The sequence below is a fragment of the Bombina bombina genome, chromosome 8 (genome assembly GCF_027579735.1).
Source record: "Bombina bombina isolate aBomBom1 chromosome 8, aBomBom1.pri, whole genome shotgun sequence".
Taxonomy (NCBI): Eukaryota; Metazoa; Chordata; class Amphibia; order Anura; family Bombinatoridae; genus Bombina; species Bombina bombina.
Genome location: NC_069506.1, coordinates 216581271 through 216605247, shown reverse-complemented (window position 1 = coordinate 216605247; position 23977 = coordinate 216581271). Strand labels below are relative to the sequence as shown.

At 39.9% G+C, this 23977-nt stretch overlaps 1 protein-coding gene across 1 annotated transcript in view; it reads left to right on the top strand.

The window, feature by feature from the left end:
- TMEM145 (transmembrane protein 145) overlaps positions 1–6263 on the top strand; it is a 244556-nt gene extending 238293 nt beyond the window's left edge. The window contains exon 15 of the mRNA XM_053690880.1: positions 4597–6263. Within this exon, the coding sequence (XP_053546855.1) occupies positions 4597–4833 (237 nt within the window). The 3' untranslated portion in view covers positions 4834–6263. The remainder of the gene's footprint in view (positions 1–4596) is intronic.
- Positions 6264–23977: the final 17714 nt, after the last annotated feature.

Below are 23977 nucleotides of genomic sequence, written 5' to 3'. Positions count from 1 at the left end.
GATCCTTTAGATAGGAAGCTTGAATCTTATCTAAGGAAGGCCTATTTATATTCAGGTCATCTTCTCAGACCTGCTATTTCTTTGGCTGATGTTGCGGCTGCATCAACTTTCTGGTTGGAAAATTTAGCGCAACACGAATTGGATTCTGACATATCTAGCGTTGTTTGCTTACTGCAACATGCTAATCATTTTATTTGTGATGCCATTTTTGATGTTATAAAAATTGATGTTAGATCCATGTCTTTAGCTGTTTTAGCTAGAAGACCTTTGTGGCTTAAATCTTGGAATGCTGATATGACATCTAAATCTAGATTACTATCTCTTTCTTTCCAAGGTAATAATTTATTTGGTTCTCAGTTGGATTCTATTATTTCAACTATCACTGGGGGAAAAGGAGTTTTTTTGCCTCAGGATAAAAAACCTAAGGGTAAATCTAAGGCTTCTAATCGTTTTCATTCCTTTCATCAGAATAAGGAACAAAAACTCAATCCTTCCCCCAAGGAATCTGTTTCCAATTGGAAGCCTTCCTGAAATTGGAATAAATCCAAGCCATTTAGGAAACCAAAGTCAGACCCTAAATCCGCATGAAGGTGCGGCCCTCATGCCAGCTCAGCTGGTAGGGGGCAGATTAAGGTTTTTCAAGGATTTTTGGATAAAATCTGTCCAAAATCATTGGATTCAGAGCATTGTCTCTCAAGGGTATCGAATAGGATTCAAAGTAAGACCTCCTATGAGAAGATTTTTTCTCTCACGCATCGATGTAAATCCAGTAAAAGCTCAGGCTTTTCTGAAGTGTGTTTCAGACCTGAAGTCTTCAGGGGTAATCATGCCAGTTCCTCCTCAGGAACAAGGTTTGGGGTTTTATTCAAACCTATTCATTGTACCAAAGAAAGAATTTTTTTGTTCAGACCAGTTCTGGATCTAACAATTTTGAATCGTTATGTAAGAGTACCAACTTTCAAGATGGTGACTATAAGGACTATTCTGTCTTTTGTTCAGCAAGGACATTATATGTCCACAATAGACTTGCAGGATGCATACCTTCATATTCTGATTCATCCAGAACACTTTCAGTTCCTGAGATTCTCTTTTCTAGACAAGCATTACCAATTTGTTGCTCTTCCATTTGGCCTAGCAACAGCTCCAAGAATCTTTTCAAAGGTTCTGGGTGCCCTACTATCTGTAATCAGAGAACAGGGTATTGCGGTGTTTCCTTATTTGGACGATATCTTGGTACTAGCTCAGTCTTTACATACTGCAGAATCTCACACGAATCAACTAGTGTTGTTTCTTCGGAAACATGGTTGGAGGATCAATTTACTAAAAAGTTTCTTGATTCCTCAGACAAGGGTCACCTTTTTAGGCTTCCAGATAGATTCAGTGTCCTGAACTCTGTCTCTAACAGACAAGAGACGTTTAAAATTGGTTGCAGCATGCCGGCTCCTTCAGTCTCGGTCATTCCCTTCAGTGGCTATGTGCATGGAATTTTAGGTCTCATGACTGCAGCATCGGACGCAATCCCCTTTGCTCGTTTTCACATGAGACCTCTACAGCTTTGTATGCTGAATCAATGGTGCAGGGATTATACAAAGATATCACAATTAATATCCTTGAATCCCAATGTACGACTCTCTCTGACATGGTGGATAGATCACCATCGTTTGGTTCAAGGGGCTTCTTTTGTTCGCCCAACCTGGACTGTGATCACAACAGATGCGAGTCTTTCAGGTTGGGGAGCTGTTTGGGGATCTCTGACAGCACAAGGGGTTTGGAAATCTCAAGAGGCGAGATTACCAATAAATATTTTAGAACTCCGTGCAATTCTCAGGGCTCTTCAGTTCTGTCCTCTGCTAAAGAGAGAACCGTTCATTTGTTTTCAGACAGACAATATCACAACTGTGGCTTATGTCAATCGTCAGGGTGGGACTCACAGTCCCCAAGCTATGAAAGAAGTATCTCGGATACTTGCCTGGGCGGAATCCAGCTCCTGTCTAATCTCTGCGGTGCATATCCCAGGTGTAGACAATTGGGAGGCGGATTATCTCAGCCGCCAGACTTTACATCCAGGGGAGTGGTCTCTCCATCCAGATATGTTTTCTCAGATTGTTCAGATGTAGGGGCTTCCAGAGATAGATCTCATGGCCTCTCATCTAAACAAGAAACTTCGCAGATACCTGTCCAGGTCCAGGGATGTTCAGGTGGAAGCAGTGGATGCGCTGACACTTCCTTGGTGTTATCAACCTGCTTACATCTTCCCGCCTCTAGTTCTCCTTCCAAGAGTGATCTCCAAAATCATCATGGAACAGTCTTTTGTGTTGCTGGTGGCTCCAGCATGGCCACACAGGTTTTGGTATGCAGATCTGGTTCGAATGTCCAGTTGCCCGCCTTGGCCACTTCCGTTACGGCCAGACCTACTATCTCAAGGTCCGTTTTTCCATCAGGATCTTAAATCATTAAATTTGAAGGTATGGAAATTGAACGCTTAGTTCTAAGTCATAGAGGTTTCTCTGACTCAGTGATTAATACTATGTTACAAGCTTGTAAATCTGTCTCTAGAAAGATTTATTATAGAGTTTGGAAGACTTACATTTCATGGTGTTCTTCTCATAAATTCTCCTGGCATTCTTTTAGAATTCCTAGAATTTTACAGTTCCTTCAGGATGGTTTGGATAAGGGTTTGTCTGCAAGTTCCTTGAAAGGACAAATCTCTGCTCCTTCTGTTTTATTTCACAGAAAGATTGCTATACTTCCTGATATTCACTGTTTTGTACAGGCTTTAGTTCGTATTAAGCCTGTCATTAAATCAATTTCTCCTCCTTGGAGTCTTAATTTGGTTCTGAAGGCTTTACAGGCTCCTCCATTTGAGCCTATGCATTCTTTGGACATTAATCTACTTTCTTGGAAAGTGTTGTTCCTTTTGGCTATCTCTTCTGCTAGAAGAGTTTTTGAGCTATCTGCTCTTTCTTGTGAATCTCCTTTTCTGATTTTTCATCAGGATAAGGCAGTTTTGCGGACTTTTTACCTAAGGTTGTGAATTCTAACAACATTAGTAGAGAAATTGTTGTCCCTTCCTTGTGTCCTAATCCTAAGAATTCTTTGGAGAGATCCTTACATTTTTTGGATGTGGTTAGAGCTTTGAAATATTATGTGGAAGCTACTAAAGATTGCAGGAAGACTTCCAGTCTATTTGTTTTATTTTCTGGTCCTAGGAAAGGTCAGAAGGCTTCTGCTATTTCCTTGGCTTCTTGGTTGAAACTTTTGATTCATCAAGCTTATTTGGAGTCGGGTCAGGCCCCGCCTCAGAGAATTACAGCTCATTCTACTAGATCAGTCTCCACTTCGTGGGCTTTTAAGAATGAAGCTTCAGTTGATCAGATTTGCAAAGCGGCAACTTGGTCCTCTTTGCATACATTTACTAAATTCTACCGTTTTGATGTATTTGCTTCTTCAGAAGCAGTTTTTGGTAGAAAAGTTCTTCAGGCAGCTGTTTCAGTTTGATTCTTCTGCTTTTTGATTTAAGTTTTTTTCTTTCAAAAATGAAAATAAACTTATTTTTTTGGGCTGTGGATTAATTTTTTCCGCGAACTATGGCTGTTTTTATTTTTATTCCCTCCCTCTCTAGTGACTCTTGAGTGGAAGACTCCACATCTTGGGTATTGATATCCCATATGTCACTAGCTCATGGACTCTTGCCAATTACATGAAAGAAAACATAATTTATGTAAGAACTTACCTGATAAATTAATTTCTTTCATATTGGCAAGAGTCCATGAGGCCCACCCTTTTTATGGTGGTTATGATTTTTTGTATAAAGCACAATTATTTCCAAATTTCCTTTGTTGATGCTTTCTACTCCTTTCTTTATCACCCCACTGCTTGGCTATTCGTTAAACTGAATTGTGGGTGTGGTGAGGGGTGTATTTATAGGCATTTTGAGGTTTGGGAAACTTTGCCCCTCCTGGTAGGATTGTATATCCCATATGTCACTAGCTCATGGACTCTTGCCAATATGTTTTTTCTCTGCACGTGCATGTGAAGCATAGCTAGATATTCTCAGTGCACCAGCATTTTAAATGCTGCTGCTGTTCAGAGCACCAGAGCTTGTATCATGTCACGAATTAACAAATCAAGTCATTACTGGATGGTATAAGCACCTTATGCTCTCTGAGCGAGTACTGTGTTTTAAAATGCTGGTGCTCGGTGCATACTTAAATACACTTTTGAAACAGCTATAGCTTTTATTAGAAGCATTTTTGCAAATACATGTATATTACAAAAATGTTTCTATTGAAAACTGAACTGCATTCATGTGGATTCCAATTTTGTCTGGAATGTCCCTTTAATAGAAACACGTGAACCTTTACAATCTGGTAAAAGACCTTTGCTACTGTCTGCAAATAAAAAGACTAGTAGATGAAGAAAAATATATATTTCTAAGTAAGCTTTAGTAATCAGTTATTTTATTGTTTCAGGCAATTTCTCTCCACTAAGGTTTTTTTTTGTACCTCTTCACTTATTTGGTTTCAGCTGTTCTATTATTCTCAGCCTGACATGACCTGGCTTTTTCCTTGATTTTTTTCGTTCTCTATTACTCAGATAAACAAGCCAGTGCAGTATCCTGTGACGCTTGGGCAGTGCTATTCACAGCTGACTTCTGATCCTCATCATGTGATTGGCCCTCCCTCACTGAATGGTGTTTCTGGGAACCAGAAAGCTCCTGTTGGAGAGACACAGCTAGGTGGACTCCAGCAACTGCACGCCCCGCAAATCCATCATCACAATGGCTTCCCTGAATATTTCAGCATCCGCTCTGCTGGCCCTCAGCCCATGTAGAACTGGTTATTTGGATGGTGATTATCTACCTGCCCCCTAAAAAACTGGGTCATCGTTAAGCCAAGATGGACCTTCAATGGTCAAATAAGACTTCTTTCTGAGCCAGAAACTATTGTCTTTCTGGGTGTGTCTGTGTGTAAATGAATGTCTATACCGGAGTCAGGAAACATGTAAATAAAAGCATTTGTATGTGAAACACGTACATATGTATACTTGTGTATATTCACATTCTTACATGTACACTAAAGCCTGTGAATGTGAAGACATCATGTGTAATTGTGTACACAGGAACGTTTTACTCTATATGTTCCTCAGCCATAACAGCTACATTCATTTTTCATAATTTATTTCCATTCTACCTCCCACATCTTCATTGGTTTTAGTCAGCTTATATTCAATTCATTCATTGCACATTTCCATCTGTCATTTTCTTTGCTCTAGATTCTTTGTCTGTTACTTCCTGACTTCCCACATTTCTTTGTCTACAACTTCCTGTCTTCACAGGGTTTTTGTTTTTTTCTATTTTCATCTGATGTATTATTACCCTTCTGTCCTTATTTTCCCCTCATATTGTCCAATGTCTGTTTTCTAATTTCTTTTAACTCAGCATGGTGTCAAAGCTTCCACAAAATGTGTTTAATTTCTTTTACCACTTGTTGACGTTGACTGTACCATTACATATCAATTTGTTCCACATAGTGGTATAGCCAATCCTAGTCATGTATTTTATTTTTGAAGTTTCATTTTTGACTTTACTGTCCCTTTAATTTTTTCTAGCACCACACAAGTATACACATGTACAAGTATGTGTGTTTGTTCTAGAAGAAGCATGAGTGAGTTTACTCTCCTGGTGTTAGCCTTTCCAGGAAATCTGGTATATGAGATTAGCAGTATATAGAGCACATTTGGGGTAGGGTAGGTATAGCCAAGGGATGCTATGAGATTTAACCAAGATAATGCTCATAAGCATGTTTTTTAATTGTTTTGTTTTTTTGCCATTTGTAATGTCTGATGATTGTGCTTATTTTTATAGTGGAGATGATGCTCCCAGGCACAGTGCAGCAATGTGCTGCAGACATTCCTTTATCATTGCAATGTAACAGACAATGTCTGATTGTACATCCACCATCAGAATATCCACCACATCGACTGCTTGGGACCATTCAAAACAGCATGCTAACCAGGCATCAATTGACAGTCGTTGTCATGCCATTCCATTTAAGAGGTAGTCCTCTTTAGTTATAGCCTTTTCTGTGCTGTTAGATCTGTACATAGAATTGACATTCATGTTTGCTAATGAAAGAGGTTTCCAGTTCATGAACTGTTGTTTGCAGTCCATGTCAATACTCCATCTCACTATTACTAATTAAAGCTCACAGGAAAACCGAGTAGGTAACCAACTTGAATAATAAATCTCATTTTTTTCTATACATTATTGTTACTTGTCAATTTATTTATTTTGTTCCCAGAGTTTCAGACTTAAAAGGCAAAACTTTATTCTACAATGGTATCCTAGGCTGAAGCACCCTTACAATTCGATGTTGCTGTTGAGTTAGACTTGGTGCTGAGATAAAATGCTGACTTGTTAGAAAAAAATGTTTTTAAAGCAAAATCTTATAATTAACAATTGTTGGTTGACTAACCCTTATTTCTTTCATACAGGTGGTGAGAGTCCACAATCCATTACTCCTGGGAATGACTCTTCCCTACCGCTAGAAGAAGGCAAAGATTCCCTAACCCCAAGTACTCTATAAAACCCCTTCCACCTCAGAAGTACCTTAGTTTTGTCTTTGCCTTTGCTGGAGGTGGTCGAAGAATGAAGCTGTGCATCTGATTCTTCAGTGAGAGGGGTTCTCAGATCGAGTAGAGGCTTGTTTCCTGTCAAGTACAATGTATGTCTTTTTTTTTTTTTTTTTACTTTATCAGGATAAAATTCCAACAATGTATTTACATATATCTAGTGGACAATAATGTACTTTAATGTTGTTAACTATATGACTATGTTTGCTTTAGATTATTTTATGTTTGGGAGAATTGTATCACATTTAAGTATATACACTGTTGGTCTAAAATAAATAAATAAAGAAGGGTGTAGTTGGAGGCATTAGGGTGGGATTAGGAAGCCCTCAGCAACTTTTTACAAGGTCCTAGGGAACCAAAAGTGGGACAGTGAGCAGAGGTCCTAAACTGTGACAGTCCTGCAAAATGCAGGACAGCTGGGAGCTCTGTGGTACAGACACAAATACAATAATGTTACATTGTGCAAATTCAGTGCTTTTTCATTTCGCTTTGTTTTTTATATTGTTATATTAGTGTAGTTTATTAGTGTATGTTTATATGTTTTAAAAAAAAAATTGTCACATTTTATTGAGGTTGTATTTGATCAAGAACTGTAAGTCTTTAGTCTTTCAGTACTCAGATCACATGATAGAGTTACAGGACTAGCTAAATATGAATGTATTCAGGTCAGCAACGCTAGATTATTTCTTTTGTTCAAAAAATTTATTTTCAGCCTTTTGTCTGCAGTGCATTACTAAGTAATACAGTTAGCTCGTTCTGGCATGCAAATCCCCAGCATATTATCTTTACTTAACTGAAGCTGTGTAATCGAACTCTTGAATCTTCTCCAAGCAATGAACTTCCTTCCCTACTTTGTCTATGATAGTTGCACTAGATAAGCACATCATTAAATAAAGCCTTTTATTGTGCCTTCAAAAAAAAGTGGAGTGTTTGTCAGAGGGATGTGTCATGAGATGCAGGACGCAGCAAAGGTGGTACAACTCTATTTTATTGTAGAGCATGGAAATATAAATCTGGTAGCATTGATCTCACTAAGTAACTGCGACACAGACAAACGGACCTAAGCCCCACCCCCAATCCGGTGACGTCACTTCCCACTCTCATCACACCTTTTCAAAGGACAAAGCATGCACATTTTTTTTTTATTTGAATATAACAAATAACAAGGTATACAACAATAGTTTTGTATAGTATATAACAAATAACAAGTTACAGAACCTATAAACAACATGAATTACATCCTGACTTGAACATCGGGGTAGACTACCCTAGTCCACAGTGACCATGGGATTATTCTGCCCATACTTCCGGTCACTGTTCTAACTAAAGTTAATCCCGATATCGAGCCGTAAGTTTCACCACTCTTCCGATTGATGTAACTCTACATGAACTTCCCTCTGATACAGAAGAAGGTGATTGAGAGTCTGCAGGAAGGATCTGTGATCTTGCTGCGGGGAAGACATCCCTTTTAAAACAGGGGATCCCACCGGCGGTGGTGCTGAGGCATCCAGTTTCAAACTCTCAGGTACAGGCTGAAGATGTTTTCGATTACGGCGTGTAACTGTCCCTCCATCAGTAAGGACTACATAAGACCTTGGTTCTGGAGAGCGTCCAATTACCGTAGCAGGCGTCTTCCATTTCTTCTCATCATCCAGTTTAATTCTGACACTTTGCCCCACATTCAGCTCCTGCAAGGGCCTCATAGAATGTCTCCTGTCGTAGAAGAATCGATAGCCCCTTTTTGCCTCTTCATCCCTCCTAAGAACTTCGTCCCGAGGAATAGAGCTAGTTGGCTGGAAGACACCCACAGAGGGTAAGGTGGTGCGAATCTGGCGTCCTAGCATCAGCTGTGCCGGACTAAACCCTGTGGCTTGAATGGGAGTCGCCCTATAGGACAAGAGGGCCAGGAACGGCTCAGATTGCTTCAAAATGAACTTTGTTGTTTGAACTGCCCTTTCAGCCATTCCGTTGGCCTGCGGGTAATGTGGACTTGATGTGGAATGTACAAAATCATATTCTCTGCTGAAAGAACTGAACTCTGTGGAAGCAAACTGCATTCCGTTATCACTCACCAGCTCCATTGGTATGCCCCACCGGGCGAACAAACTCTTGAGACGTGGGATAACGGCTTGACTTGTGATTTCATTCAAAGGTGCAATTTCTAAATACCTGGAATAGTAGTCGATCATGACTAAGAACTTTTTCCATGCAGTTTGCGCAAATCAGCAGCTATTTTCTGCCATGGGCCTGCAGGCAGCGGAGTAGAAATCAAGGGCTCCCGTCTCTGAGTAGGCCGGCGTTCCCGTCAAAAGGCACATTTAGACACATGGCTTGCAATGTCGGAACTGATTCCAGGCCACCATACTGCCGTAGCTGCCCTTTCTCTGCACTTTGTAATGCCTAAGTGGCCATCATGAATCCCGTTTAACATCTCCTGCCTCATGCTGACAGGAATAACAATGCGGTCCTGGAACAGCACCAACTCATCCAGCTCCGTGAGCTGCGACCTCTCTGACTGGTAAGAACTTAAAGACATCCAGGCTGCCCGACTCTCGGGCCAACCTTCTTTTATGTACTATATAACTTCTTGAAGGTCTGTATCTAAATATGTCTCTTTCTTTATTTGTTCCAGCTTCCCTGAAGAAATGGACTTGGAGGCCAGAACTGAATCTGTATACACTTCCACATCCGATTCCGTTGAAGACTCTTCAGCAGCAGCCAGCGGGAGCCTGGACAGTGTATCCGCTACAACCAGTTGTTTCCCCGGAACATGCATTGCCTGAACCTTGAACCTGAGCAGCCTCATTAGAAGTCTCTTGCATCTTAATGGTGTTTTGTCAATATCATAGGAGTTGATTAGAGGGACTAGCGGTTTATGGTCAGTCTCCAGATTAAATTTCTCTAAACCCACTAGGTAACGCTGAAAGCGCTCACAGGCCCAAACTGCCGCCAGGCACTCTTTCTCAATTTGGGCGTATTTTGACTCAGCAGCCGTCAGTGTACGGGAACAGTAGGTGATGGGATGTAGTTTGTTTTCATTCAACTGCAGGAGGGCAGCCCCTAACCCATAACTGCTCGCATCAACACTAACCACAGTCTTTTTGGAAGGGTCGTAGAACCCCAACACTGGGGCAGACCCCAGCAGGGACTTGACCTGCATAAAAGGTTCTTCCTGTGAAGGTCCCCAGACCCAGGCAACATCTTAGCAACTCTGTGATAGGGTGTAGTATAGTGGATAAGTCTGGGAGGAACTTGCCCACATCATTTACAAGGCCCAATATTTGTCTCAGCTCATGTACATCAGAAGGACTTTTCATCTGTTCAATAGCACAAATTTCTCAGGGTCTGGCTTGATGCCATCCCCATTGATGATATGCCCAAAGTAACATAACTCAGCTTTCCTAAAATGGCATTTCTCTTTATTTAACTTCAGCCCGGACTCTCTAATAGTCTGCAGCACGCAGCTCAGTCGTTGATCATGTTCCTCCAATGTAGACCCATACACCAAGATGTCGTCCATGACGACTGCCGTGCCCACGTGTTCTCTTAGGAGAGAACTAATTTCTCTTTGAAAGATTTCAGGAGCAGAGGATATCCCGAAGGGGAGTCTGCAGAAGCAAAACAGACCTATCGGTGTGATGAAGGTAGTCAGTTTGCGGCACTTTGGATATAAAGGTATCTGCCAGAAGCCGCTAGAAGCATCCAATGTAGAGGAGAATTTCACCACAGCCAATTTCGGAGCTATGTCTTCAAGTGTTGGCAGCACATATCTCTCTCTCTTCACCGCCTCATTCAGCCTTTTCAAGTCTATGCAGATGTGTACCTTCCTGTTTTTCTACGCAACAGGCACAATGGGGGCACACCAGTCAGTTGCTTCAATAACCTCTTCAATAACCCCCATATTCTTCATACGAAGAAGCTCCTTCTCCACTTGAGGCATGAGTGGAACAGAATTCTACAGGGAGTGGTAATGCTATATGGGACTGCGTCACCTTTAAGTGATATGCGGACTGGGTTGCAATTCAGTAGGCCCAATTCACCAAACATATCTTCTGAGATTTCATTCACTCTGGCTACTAGGCCCAAACCACAGGCTGCTTTTCTGCTCAATAAATTGTTAACACACTGACCTCTAATCACATGCACCCACATGGTGAATTTCCTTTGCTTGTACTCGCAGCTGGCAAGAAATGTTCCCACACAATAAATGCGGCCACCAGGACTATGAACTTTTGTTGTAACTTTTGCCAGCTGGGGCCGTCGAGGCAGTTTTATGAATGCTGCAAGGGACATTACAGTGATGTCTGCTCCTGTGTTAATCTTAAAAGGCAACTTTGGCTCCCATTACAGTAAGAGTAACCCTCCAATCATCTTCTGAACCCGGCCGTTCAGCAACAGACCCCACAAAGGACACTTCTGGACCCTCCTGGTCGCTATCCACCTGCATTTCCTTAATATATTCACCTTATACACCACTTCAAAATGGCCCATCCTGTTACATTTTCTACATCTTTTGTCTTTAGCAGGGCATTTAGCATCTGCAATTCCAATGACTATTCTGTCTCTGATTTGCTCTTCTTTAGCAACACCAAACTCACAGAATTCAGCTAGTTCATACAGGCTGTGCACAAATGACTCCACAGATTCTCCCACACGCTGAGCACATTTGTGAAAAAAAGCCCTCTCATGAATCACATTTCTTTTGGGCACAAAGTGGGCACTGGGTTTATTCATAACTATTTCAAAGTCAAATTCTTCCCCTTCTTGGAAAGTAAAAGCATTGAACACTGGCTCCACATTTTTCCCCATAGAGTATAAAAGAGAAATAACTTGTACTTCACCACTCTCCTTGTCCAGCTTGGAAGCAATCCTTAAGTGCTGAAACCGCTGACGCCATGTGGGCCAAGCTGCAGGCTGAGAGAAATCAAAAGGCTCAGGTGGGGTAAACTTTGACATCGTCATCGATCAGGAAACAGAAGGGCAGGCAAGAACTTCTGATACCATGTCATGAGATGCAGGACACATGCAGGACACAGCAAAGATGGTACAACTCTTTTTTTATTGTAGAGCATGTAAATATACATCTGGTAGCATTGATCTCACTAAGTAACTGCGACACAGACAAACGGACCTAAGCCCGGCCCCCAATCCGGTGACATCACTTCCCACTCTCATAACAGGATGTATTTGGAGTATTGGAAGTATATAGAAAATAACTCATTGTGTAGTACATTAACAAATCTAGACAAGCCATAAGGCTTGTATTTCCCACAGAAAACCTCTGAATTACATTGTTTCCAATGCAGCAAAGAATTCTGAGTAAGATATGCAAATGAGGTTCACAATGACTCACTTTTTTACTTCAATCTGCTTTTACGCAGACTCCCTTTACTCCATAGCATCGCTGTTTATACAGGGAGTGCAGAATTATTAGGCAAGTTGTATTTTTGAGGATTAATTTTATTATTGAACAACAACCATGTTCTCAATGAACCCAAAAAAACTCATTAATATCAAAGCTGAATATTTTTGGAAGTAGTTTTTAGTTTGTTTTTAGTTTTAGCTATTTTAGGGGGATATCTGTGTGTGCAGGTGACTATTACTGTGCATAATTATTAGGCAACTTAACAAAAAACAAATATATACCCATTTCAATTATTTATTTTTACCAGTGAAACCAATATAACATCTCAACATTCACAAATATACATTTCTGACATTCAAAAACTAAACAAAAACAAATCAGTGACCAATATAGCCACCTTTCTTTGCAAGGACACTCAAAAGCCTGCCATCCATGGATTCTGTCAGTGTTTTGATCTGTTCACCATCAACATTGCGTGCAGCAGCAACCACAGCCTCCCAGACACTGTTCAGAGAGGTGTACTGTTTTCCCTCCTTGTAAATCTCACATTTGATGATGGACCACAGGTTCTCAATGGGGTTCAGATCAGGTGAACAAGGAGGCCATGTCATTATATTTTCTTCTTTTATACCCTTTCTTGCCAGCCACGCTGTAGAGTACTTGGACGCGTTTGATGGAGCATTGTCCTGCATGAAAATCATGTTTTTCTTGAAGGATGCAGACTTCTTCCTGTACCACTGCTTGAAGAAGTTGTCTTCCAGAAACTGGCAGTAGGACTGGGAGTTGAGCTTGACTCCATCCTCAACCCGAAAAGGCCCCACAAGCTCATCTTTGATGATACCAGCCCAAACTAGTACTCCACCTCCACCTTGCTGGCGTCTGAGTCGGACTGGAGCTCTCTGCCCTTTACCAATCCAGCCACGGGCCCATCCATCTGGCCCATCAAGACTCACTCTCATTTCATCAGTCCATAAAATCTTAGAAAAATCAGTCTTGAGATATTTCTTGGCCCAGTCTTGACGTTTCAGCTTGTGTGTCTTGTTCAGTGGTGGTCGTCTTTCAGCCTTTCTTACCTTGGCCATGTCTCTGAGTATTGCACACCTTGTGCTTTTGGGCACTCCAGTGATGTTGCAGCTCTGAAATATGGCCAAACTGGTGGCAAGTGGCATCTTGGCAGCTGCACGCTTGACTTTTCTCAGTTCATGGGCAATTATTTTGCGCCTTGGTTTTTCCACACGCTTCTTGCGACCCTGTTGACTATTTTGAATGAAACGCTTGATTGTTCGATGATCACGCTTCAGAAGCTTTGCAATTTTAAGAGTGCTGCATCCCTCTGCAAGATATCTCACTATTTTTGACTTTTCTGAGCCTGTCAAGTCCTTCTTTTGACCCATTTTGCCAAAGGAAAGGAAGTTGCCTAATAATTATGCACACCTGATATAGGGTGTTGATGTCATTAGACCACACCCCTTCTCATTACAGAGATGCACATCACCTAATATGCTCAATTGGTATTAGGCTTTCGAGCCTATACAGCTTGGAGTAAGACAACATGCATAAAGAGGATGATGTGGTCAAAATACTCATTTGCCTAATAATTCTGCACTCCCTGTACAGCTTATAAGCTTAGCTAGGGTTAGTACAGTGATTCAGAACCATCCCAGGACAGTCTGTTTCGTGGTGTTTGCCACTCATCAGCTGGAAGTAGGTTTGAATCACTGCTGGGTGAAGTTGATTTCTTGGCGAAATACAACAACATTTAAAATTATGGGGAGGCGAAAAGTGAGTTTAAAATCATCCACTAAGTACAAAATATCGAGAAAATAACTCATTGTGTAGTACATTAACAAATCTAGACAAGCCAGAAGGCTTGTCTAGATTTCTTAATGTACAACATAAGGAGTTATTTTCTCTATATTTTGTGCTTAGTGGAAGATTTTAAACTCACTTTTCGCCTTCCCATAATTTTAAATGTTGGAATACTGGAAGTGATATATATTTTACCAGTGGGGATTTAGTCACAAACCTTGCCATGGGGGAGGGGGGGGGAGTCGCAGGGAGATTTTTTAACCCTCTTATGTTGTTTAGATGTGCAAAAGCTTTCTTACAGGCTATGATTACAGCAGATTGCCAAAACACATAAGCCGGTTGTGCTGCGCATCACCCTTCCTTTTGATACATTGTTGGCTGCTGTCAATTTTAATGGAGAAATAAAGGCTATGTTTTATATGAGCGTTTTCACCTTCTTGAATTTACAATATTCACTGACCGGCATAATTCACTCATCCAGTGCTACGCTAGCTAACCACTGATTGGGACTTCAGAATACACCCCCCAGTGTGACGTCACAGCAATACCTGCCTGCGGGACAAGGAGATCGGAGGCCAGAATGTCTGGTGGTTCCACCGGATTGAAGGTTGTACTGGTGTTTCAATACCTGTACAGGAACACAGCAGTTTACGCATAAGGGAGAGTCTCTTGAGCTGACTCCACAGGATCCGCGTGGCTAAGGAAAGACGAAGGCAAAGTATGGCACTTGCTGAGGTATGTGCTTAGGTAACATTAGCTTACACGCGAACAATAATTTAGTGTGAACTTTATTGTTCCAGAGGGGATACAACTCTGTCATCCTACCAACACAATTGTGCTAAGGGGAACTAAGTTCCGGGATGTACACTTTTCATATGACCCTCAGTGAGTAGCCTCGGCCGGACACAGGGGGCTCAACTAAGACTATTACATTGTTGATTGTTTATTTATTGTTTCCCAATCAGAATTGGATATTTACAGATTTGGAATTGGACAGTTTTGTGTATAAGCACACAATAATGTTTCTCTTATTGTATAGGACATGATTTTTAATGCCAGACTTTCATCTCTTTCTTTATAGAGTTCATTTGGTTCTGGTTTGAATTTGCATTATTTCTACGGTGTCTGGGGTTAAGGAGCTTTTCTTCCTCAGGACTAGTAGTCCAACTCCAAGGGTATATTTTAAGCTTAGATTTGTGTTTTGTTTCTTTTGTTAGAACAGGGCTCAGAAATATTTTTTCCCGCCTAGCATCAGAGTTCTTCTGGTTCCGTCCAAAAATAATTAAATGGTATTTGCTAAACGTTTCAGTGTCTTTTACTGGATTTGAGCACTATACACTCTGCTTGCAAGGCTCATTCCAAAACAAGTTTGTTTCTGTCTTGGTAGATGGGCTATTAGCTCTTTATGCAGGGGGCTTCATTTGTCCATTATCTCTACAGATCCAAGTTATTTTAAAGATGGGGTCTCAGAAGGCATAAGGAGTTTGGTTTCCTCAGGAGGCAAGGTTACCTTTTGATGTTTTAAATCTCTGTGCAATTTTCAGGGCCCTTCAGAGTTGGCCTCTTTTAAAAGGGATTTTTTTTCTCTGTTTCAGATTAGACTATGTTTCATCTGTAGCTTAGGTCAATCATCAGGGGGGAATTTACAGTTCCCTAGTTATGAGGATAGTATCTCTTTCCTGGACAGAAGTTTATAGCTGTCTGATTTCTGCTGTTCATGTTCCAGGGTTGTATAAAGCAGTTTTTTTCTTAGTCTTTAATTTTCTGTTTGGAAGAGTGGTTTCTTCATCTGGTTATGTCTATCAGATAATAGATCTTTGGGGTCGCCCAGAGATAGTTCTGATGGCCTCCCGGTTTAGTCTCAATTTCCCCAGGTACTGTGTATGATCCAGGGATCTTTGAAATGTATTAGTGGATGCTCTGGTAGTTCAGTGGTTATTCTAGCCTATATATTTTTTCCACCTCTGTTTTTGCAAATATTTATCAGGTTCTGTTATCCAGTTCCTCTCCTTGGCTTATTCTTTTGCATCCAGACTTTCTATTTTAGGGTCCTTTTTTTCTATCCGATTCTAGTTCTCTTGGCTTGATGTCATGGAGATAGAATCAGAAATCTTTTGAACTGTTTGTTCAGTTATTGAGTTTCTTATATAGGCTTGTAAGTCTGTGACTAGGGGATTTGTTATTTAAAGGTCTGGAAGGCCTTTATTTCTTAGTATTCGTATCAAGTTTTTTCTTGGCATTCTTTTTTAATTCCCAGATTTCATGCTATTTTACAGGATGGTTTGGATAGGGGTTTATCCGCCAGTTCTTTTGAAGGCTCAGTTTTTGTCTTTTTTAGTTATGACCCGTAAAAAGATTATCTTTCTGACATTAATGGTTTAGTCCTTGCCTGGCCTAGAATTAAGCATGTTATTACTCAACATTTCCTCCTTGAAACCTTTATTTGGTATTGAGGATTTTACAGGGTTTTTTGGGCCTATGAATCAAGTGGATATTAAACTTCTTGATGGAAGTTTTGTTTCATTTAGCTATTTCATCTGTTGCTGGTTCTAGGAAATTCAAAGAATTGCTGCTGTTTCTTTGACTTTTTGGTTGAAGCTTTTGATTAATTTAGTTTTTTTAGAGGCAGGTTGGACTCCCCCGACACTGTCAGAAAAAAGGGTATGGTTGGAGTACGTTTGTGAATACTTAGGGTACAACTGATGTGGTTGTACCCTCAATGGATCATAATTACACCTTAAGGAACTATGTACCATTTAGCGGTAAATAAAGTACAAATATGTTTCCAACTGTCAAAGGGTCCATGTCTGTACCATTTAATCCCCCAAAAAGGTACAATCACGTGTGTGACTAAAAGATGAGGGGGGTGGGTGGTTCAAGGCTGCCAAACCCTGCAAGTCCATATAATTTGTGCACCTCAATTATTAATTGAACACATAACTGTCAGTCACCAAAAATGAATTCAGCATACATGTTGTACAGCTAAATAATGAATGTTCAATGGTTGTTGGTAATATACAAGAAGTGGGCAAAGCAACAAAAAAATACTTAATAACCCATATCTTCAATGATACTGTGTTGCTGGTTCTAAATAGCCAACAAGCACTTAACATTTTAATGTTTATATTTAGAGCAACAAGATGATAACTCTTAAAGATAAAGCAAATATATTAACTAAAATTACAAAGAACATTTTTCATTTTAAACTCTATAAAATAAACAAGAGCTATTTAAGAACCTGTTTTAAAAAAATAAAATTGTAACCGTTCCCCAGTCACATACATGGGCATTGTGTAACACGCCATAGCGCCATCTATTGGTTGAAAGTTCCTTGACATGTGTAACACAGCTCCATCTATTGGTAGAAGCTTCATCACCAAAACGTGTACTGGGGAAATAGACTCATTTGCATATATTTTGCATAGAGCGACAATTCAATGTATGGTTGTGAGTTTTATTGTTTATCCCTCCCCTGAATACCCCTTCCTTTCATTAGAGTTATATTTTATTAGTATGTTGTTTTCTATATGTTGTCTATATATTTATGTTTTATGTGGCATCTTACCCTAAGTTAAATGGGGTGTTAGAGTCTAGTACAGAGTGAAACAAAACATGTTGAGTAGCTCCTTTTGGAACTGGATGTTTAGCCTGGTTCTTTGAGGAGTTCGTTTAGCAGTCTTAGGACCTGCTGTTTGGCTACACTAACCAAACTTATAAAACTGCAGTGTGGCTATTGTAACACTGTCTGAAAAAGTACACATTAAATTAATGTATATTTAAATGTTATATAATAAATCTGATTAATGTAACAGCATTTTTAATACGATGTGTTGAGTACAAATTTGCCATCATGAGGTAAAAAGGGCTTGTCACTGGGGCAGTACCCTTAAAGGGACACATTTGCACCATTGTTTAAGGGTACATTATGGTACCATAGCACTGAGGTCCAGTCTAGTCACCAAAGGTAAATATTTGCCTTTGAAAGGTACAATCTGCAAAGGGAACCAATTTGTACCCATGTTAAAGGGTACAGCGGGTGTACCTTTGAGGGTACTGCCCCAGTGACAAGCTGTTGTACCCTTAAAGGTACAATTTTTGCACATTTTTTCTGACAGTGTAGATGTTTTCCTGCTCATTTTTTTCAGACCAGTTGCCACCTTTGTGTTTTTAGAATGTTTTATCAGTGGACCAATTTTTGCTAGTCCGCTATTTGGTCTTCTTTGCATATTATTTCTACCATTTTAATGTTCTTACTTCTTCTATTGCCTTTTCTTTAGGTTCTATGTGGGTTGTGGATTACGTTTTTCAGTGAAAAAGATCCCATCTTGTCTGTTATTACTTGTGTACTCCACAGCTTGGGTATAAGTTCCCAGGAGTAATGGATTGTGGGCTCTAACCACCTGTATGAAAAAAAACATACTTTATGCTTACCTGATAAATTAATTTCTTTCATGGTGGTGAGAGTCCACAAAATTGCAACCCTGTTTTTTTCTGGGTTGTTTTTTTTTTCCTTTTTTGCGCTCTCATTACTTTTCCTTCCTCTTTGTGCTCGGCTATACATTAGAGTGAGGTACTGGTGAGGTGGGAGGGTTTGGAAATCTTTGGCTCCTCTGAGTGATAGGGAAGAGTAATTCCCAGGTGTAATGGATTGTGGACTCTGACCACCATGAACATTTTTTTATTTATCAGGTAAGCATAAATTATGTTTTTTGTCTACTGCAGCAAAACCCAGACCCATGCCACTGTGATCCCCTGCTTTTGCTAGTTATTTAGATCAGATTCCTGCATTCAAACCCCTTTTTTGCTATTATAGTTCCGCACACAGCATAGCCAACTCAGACCAGATCCATGTCCCCTTATTTTATGTGAGCAGCTCAGAATCCTGCCCCCCTTTTATTTGCGTTCAGCAAAAAATGGTCACAGCTATGCAGAGCAGCATAATGTCCAGCCATGAGTTGAGAGCTATATAATATACACTCACTTGCAGTATCCTGCCTTCCATTCAAGCACAAAACATGAAGAAAAGGGATGCTGAGCAGAGAGAAGGGCCAATTGGTGACTGTAATAAATGTGAAACTACCACTGGACATAGACTAGCCCTCTAAGCAACACAGGAGCTTCTGCAGCCATAACAATCAGACAACAAAATGGCCTTTGCACAACCAGTATGTACATCTATGGGTGGGACTAGCTGCAGGTTAAAGGGACATTAAAGCTATTTTATATATTAACAATTAGGTACTGCATATAAAAATATCAGCATGCATATGCTATGCAGACAGCATGCGCTGTCGGAATTTATCATTGCACTGCTGGTGCAATACCGCCCCCCTGCAAATTCTCGGCCAATCGGCCACCAGCAGGGGGTGTCAATCAGCCCGATCGATAATTTGGCCCCTAAGTCTGTTTTGGCTGATGGCTGTCACTTGGTACAGGGGGCTGGAATATTGGGGTAAAATTTTCAGATTTGTAAGAAAAAATCTACTTCTCATTTTAAGTAAGTCCTATTGAATTGTCTTTTTATTATGCACATATTGATAATGCAATTCTAATTTATTTACTGGCCTTGGATTAGTGCTTGCAAACAGGTTAAACACATAGCTATGCTTGCATGTTTTTGAGCTTTGCATCTTCACACTGGGCACCAACTTGGAGTTTAAGTATTCTCGCACCCTGTGACAGAAAAGTGGTGCACATTCACGGATCAGTTATATTACTGCCTTCTTGACAAGTCGTATCATGCACTTCAGTTTAAAAAAAGTGCATAATACAGAGCAAGAGCTGTATGTTTTCATAGTTGTCATAATAATAAACTTCTGCTTTTTATTATGAGAGCAGACTCATAGTGCTAGGTACAGCTTTCAAATCACATCACCAATCTATCTCAGAATGTAACAATATGCGTGTTACAAGATGGCGGCACCCAGTATAAAGATGCATAGTTTTACCAACTGGCTTCTGTAATGGGTTAAAATAAGAGAACAGCTCATGAGGACAGGGGACAGATGACTGTTATGAAACAGACATTCGTAAAAATACAGTAAGGAGATGAAAAAATGATATATACAAAGAGGAGAGAGAAAGATGGCAGGAAAGAAATAGAAGAGAAAGTGGGAGTAAGAGGGAGGAGATAAAGAGGAGAAGGGACAAGGAGTGGAACAAAGAACTAAGAAAGAATGTAAAGAGATAAGACATAAAATAAGATAGAGCATATAACACAGTGGAAAGATAAAAAGCAGGCACCTTTTACAAAGTTACACTTCAAAAGTTAATTTATCGGAATTGAATTGTTGCCCAATCAGCGCTCTCCCCATCTGGCACAATTCAAACTGTTAGCTCACAGAAACATTGACTTGCGAAGAGGGCAGCGGAGCGCAGGGAATTTTAATTTTATATCTATATTAAAAAGTAAGTTACAGCGCATCTTCATTACAACTGATGAAAGAAACTCCATCTAAAATATCACTAACATTCCGGATCTGTTATTCAAGCAGGACACAATATAAGTCAAATGAGGTGGCAAATTATAGATTACGTAGGGATGTTGATAGGCGGTGGAGACAGGGAGAGGATACTTAAGTAGAGAGAAACTTACTGGATCCACCAGTTGGACAGAATGTACTCTAAAGGGTTAAATAGGGAAATGGATTTTTCAGTATTTATCTGAATCCTTTATAAAATATCAGCTTAATCTAAAAAATAAATAACAATATTTGATCTTAAGTACTTTGGTGTAAATATATTTAGTTTTTTTGTTATATTAGTTTTTTTTGTTATATTAGGTTCTTTAAGAGGTTTTTCTATATTAACTGTCACCTAGATTACGAGTTGTGCATTAGGGTTAAAAAGCAGCGTTGAGAGGTCCCAACGCTGCTTTTTAACGCCCGCTGGTATTACGAGTCTTGCAGGTACAGGTGTACCGCTCACTTTTTTGGCCAGACTCGGAAATACTGCAAATCCACTTCGTCAATTGCGTATCCTCTTTTTTCAATGGGACTTGCATATCGCCAGTATTACGAGTCTTCCAAAAAGTGAGCGGTACACCCTCTCCTGTCAAGCCTGGTACCGCATTTTAAAGTCAGTAGTTAAGAGTTTTACACTACAACGCCGTAGCATAAAACTCTTAACTAAAGTGCTAAAAAGTACACTAACACCCATAAACTACCTATTAACCCCTAAACCGAGGCCCTCCCACATTGCAAACACTAAAATAAATTTTTTAACCCCTAATCTGCCGAACCGGACATCGCCGCCACTATAATAAACATATTAACCCCTAAACCGCAGCACTCCCGCATCGCAAACACTATTTAAATATTATTAACCCCCTAATCTGCCGGCCCTAACATTGCTGACACCTACCTACATTTATTAACCCCTAATCTGCCACCCCCAATGTCGCCTCTACTATATTAAATGTATTAACCCCTAAACCTAAGTCTAACCCTAACCCCCCTAACTTAAATATAATTACAATAAATCTAAATAAAATTACTACAATTCACTAAATTATTCCTATTTAAAACTAAATACTTACCTATAAAATAAACCCTAAGATAGCTACAATATAACTAATAGTTACATTGTAGCTATCTTAGGGTTTATTTTTATTTTACAGGCAAGTTTGCATTTATTTTAACTAGGTACAATAGTTATTAAATAGTTATTAACTATTTAATAACTACCTAGTTAAAATAAAGACAAATTTACCTGTAAAATAAAACCTAACCTAAGTTATACTAACACCTAACACTACACTATAATTAAATTAATTACCTAAACTAAATAAAATTAATTACAGTTTTAAAAAATTATCTAAAGTACGAAACCCCCCCACTAAATTACAGAAAATAATAAAATAATTACAAGATTTTTAAACTAATTACACCTACTCTAATCCCCCTAACAAAATAAAAAAAGCCCCCCAAAATAAAAAAAGCCCTACCCTACATTAAATTACAAATAGCCCTTAAAAGGGCCTTTTGCGAGGCATTGCCCCAAAGTAATCAGCTCTTTTACCTGTAAAAATAAGTACAAATACCCCCCCCCAACATTAAAACCCACCACCCACACAACCAACCCTACTCTAAAACCCACCCAATCCCCCCTTATAAAACCTAACACTAACCCCTTGAAGATCACCCTACCGTGAGACGTATTCACCCAACCGGGCAGAAGTGGTCCTCCAGACGGGCAAAAGTGTTCATCCAAGCTGGGCATTAGAGGTCCTCCAGACGGGCAGAAGTCTTCATCCAGATGGCATCTTCTAACTTCATCAATCCGACGCGGAGCGGGTCCATCTTCAAGACATCCGACGCGGAGCATCCTTCTCGGCCGACGACTACCCGACGAATGAAGGTTCCTTTAAGTGACGTCATCCAAGATGGCGTCCCTTCAATTCCGATTGTCTGATAGAATTCTATCAGCCAATCGAAATTAAGGTAGGAAAAATCCTATTGGCTGATGCAATCAGCCAATAGGATTGAAGTTCAATCCTATTGGCTGATCCAATCAGCCAATAGGATTGAACTTGCATTCTATTGGCTGATTGGATCAGCCAATAGGATTGAACTTCAATCCTATTGGCAAATTGCATCAGCCAATAGGATTTTTCCTACCTTAATTCCGATTGGCTGATAGAATTCTATCAGCCAATCGGAATTGAAGGGACGCCATCTTGGATGACGTCACTTAAGGGAACCTTCATTCGTCTTTAGTCGTCAGAAGAAGAGGATGCTCTGCGTCGGATTTCTTGAGGATGGAGCCGCTCCGCGCCCGATAGATGAAGATAAAAGATGCCGTCTGGATGAAGACTTCTGCCCGTCTGGAGGACCACTTCTGCCCGGTTGGGTGAAGACGTCTCACAGTAGGGTGATCTTCAAGGGGTTAGTGTTAGGTTTTTTTAAGGGGGGATTGGGTGGGTTTTAGAGTAGGGTTGGTTGTGTGGGTGATGGGTTTAAATGTTGGGGGGTTATTTGTAAATTTTTTTTACAGGTAAAAGCGCTGATTACTTTGGGGCAATGCCCCGCAAAAGGTCCTTTTAAGGGCTATTTGTAATTTAGTGTAGGGTAGGGCTTTTTTTTTATTTTGGGGGGCTTTTTTATTTTGTTAGGGGGATTAGAGTAGGTGTAATTAGTTTAAAAATCTTGTAATTATTTTATTATTTTCTGTAATTTAGTGTTGTTGTTTTTTCCGTACTTTAGATAATTTTTTTAAATTGTAATTAATTGTATTTAGTTTAGGTAATTAATTTAATTATAGTGTAGTGTTAGGTGTAATTGTAACTTAGTTTAGGTTTTATTTTACAGGTAAATTTGTCTTTATTTTAACTAGGAAGTTATTAAATAGTTAATAACTATTTAATAACTATTGTACCTAGTTAAAATAAATACAAAGTTGCCTGTGACATAAAAAAAAACCCTAAGCTAGATACAATGTAATTATTAGTTATATATTTTAGCTACCTTAGGGTTTATTTTATAGGTAAGTATTTAGTTTTAAATAGGAATAATTTAGCGAATTGTAGTAATTTTATTTAGATTTATTTTTAATTATATTTAAGTTAGGGGGTGTTAGGGTTAATAACTTTATTATAGTGGTGGCGACGTTGTGGGCGGCAGATTAGGGGTTAATGAATGTAGTTAGGCTGCGGCGACATTGGGGGCGGCAGATTAGGGGTTAATAAATATAATGTAGGGTTCAGCGATTTTGGGGGCGGCAGATTAGGGGTTCATAAGTATAATGTAGGTGGCGGCGGTGTACGGAGCGGCAGATTAGGGGTTAATAATATAATGCAGGTGTCGGCGATGTCGGGGGCGGCAGATTAGGGGTTAATAAGTGTAATATTAGGGGTGTTTAGACTCAGGGTTTATGTTAGGGTGTTAGGTGTAGACATAAAAAGTATTTCCCCATAGGAATCAATGGGGCTCCGTTAGGAGCTTTACGCTGCTGTTTTGTAAGTGTTAGGTTTTTTTTCAGCCGGCTCCCCCCCATTGATTCCTATGGGGAAATCGTGCACGAGCACGTTTAGCCAGCTCACCGCTAACGTAAGCAGCGCTGGTATTGAGGTGAGATGTGGAGCTAAATTTTGCTCTTTGCTCACTTTTTTGCGGTTAACGCCGGGTTTCTAAAAACCCGTAATACCAGCGTTGTCTGCAAGTGAGCGGTGAG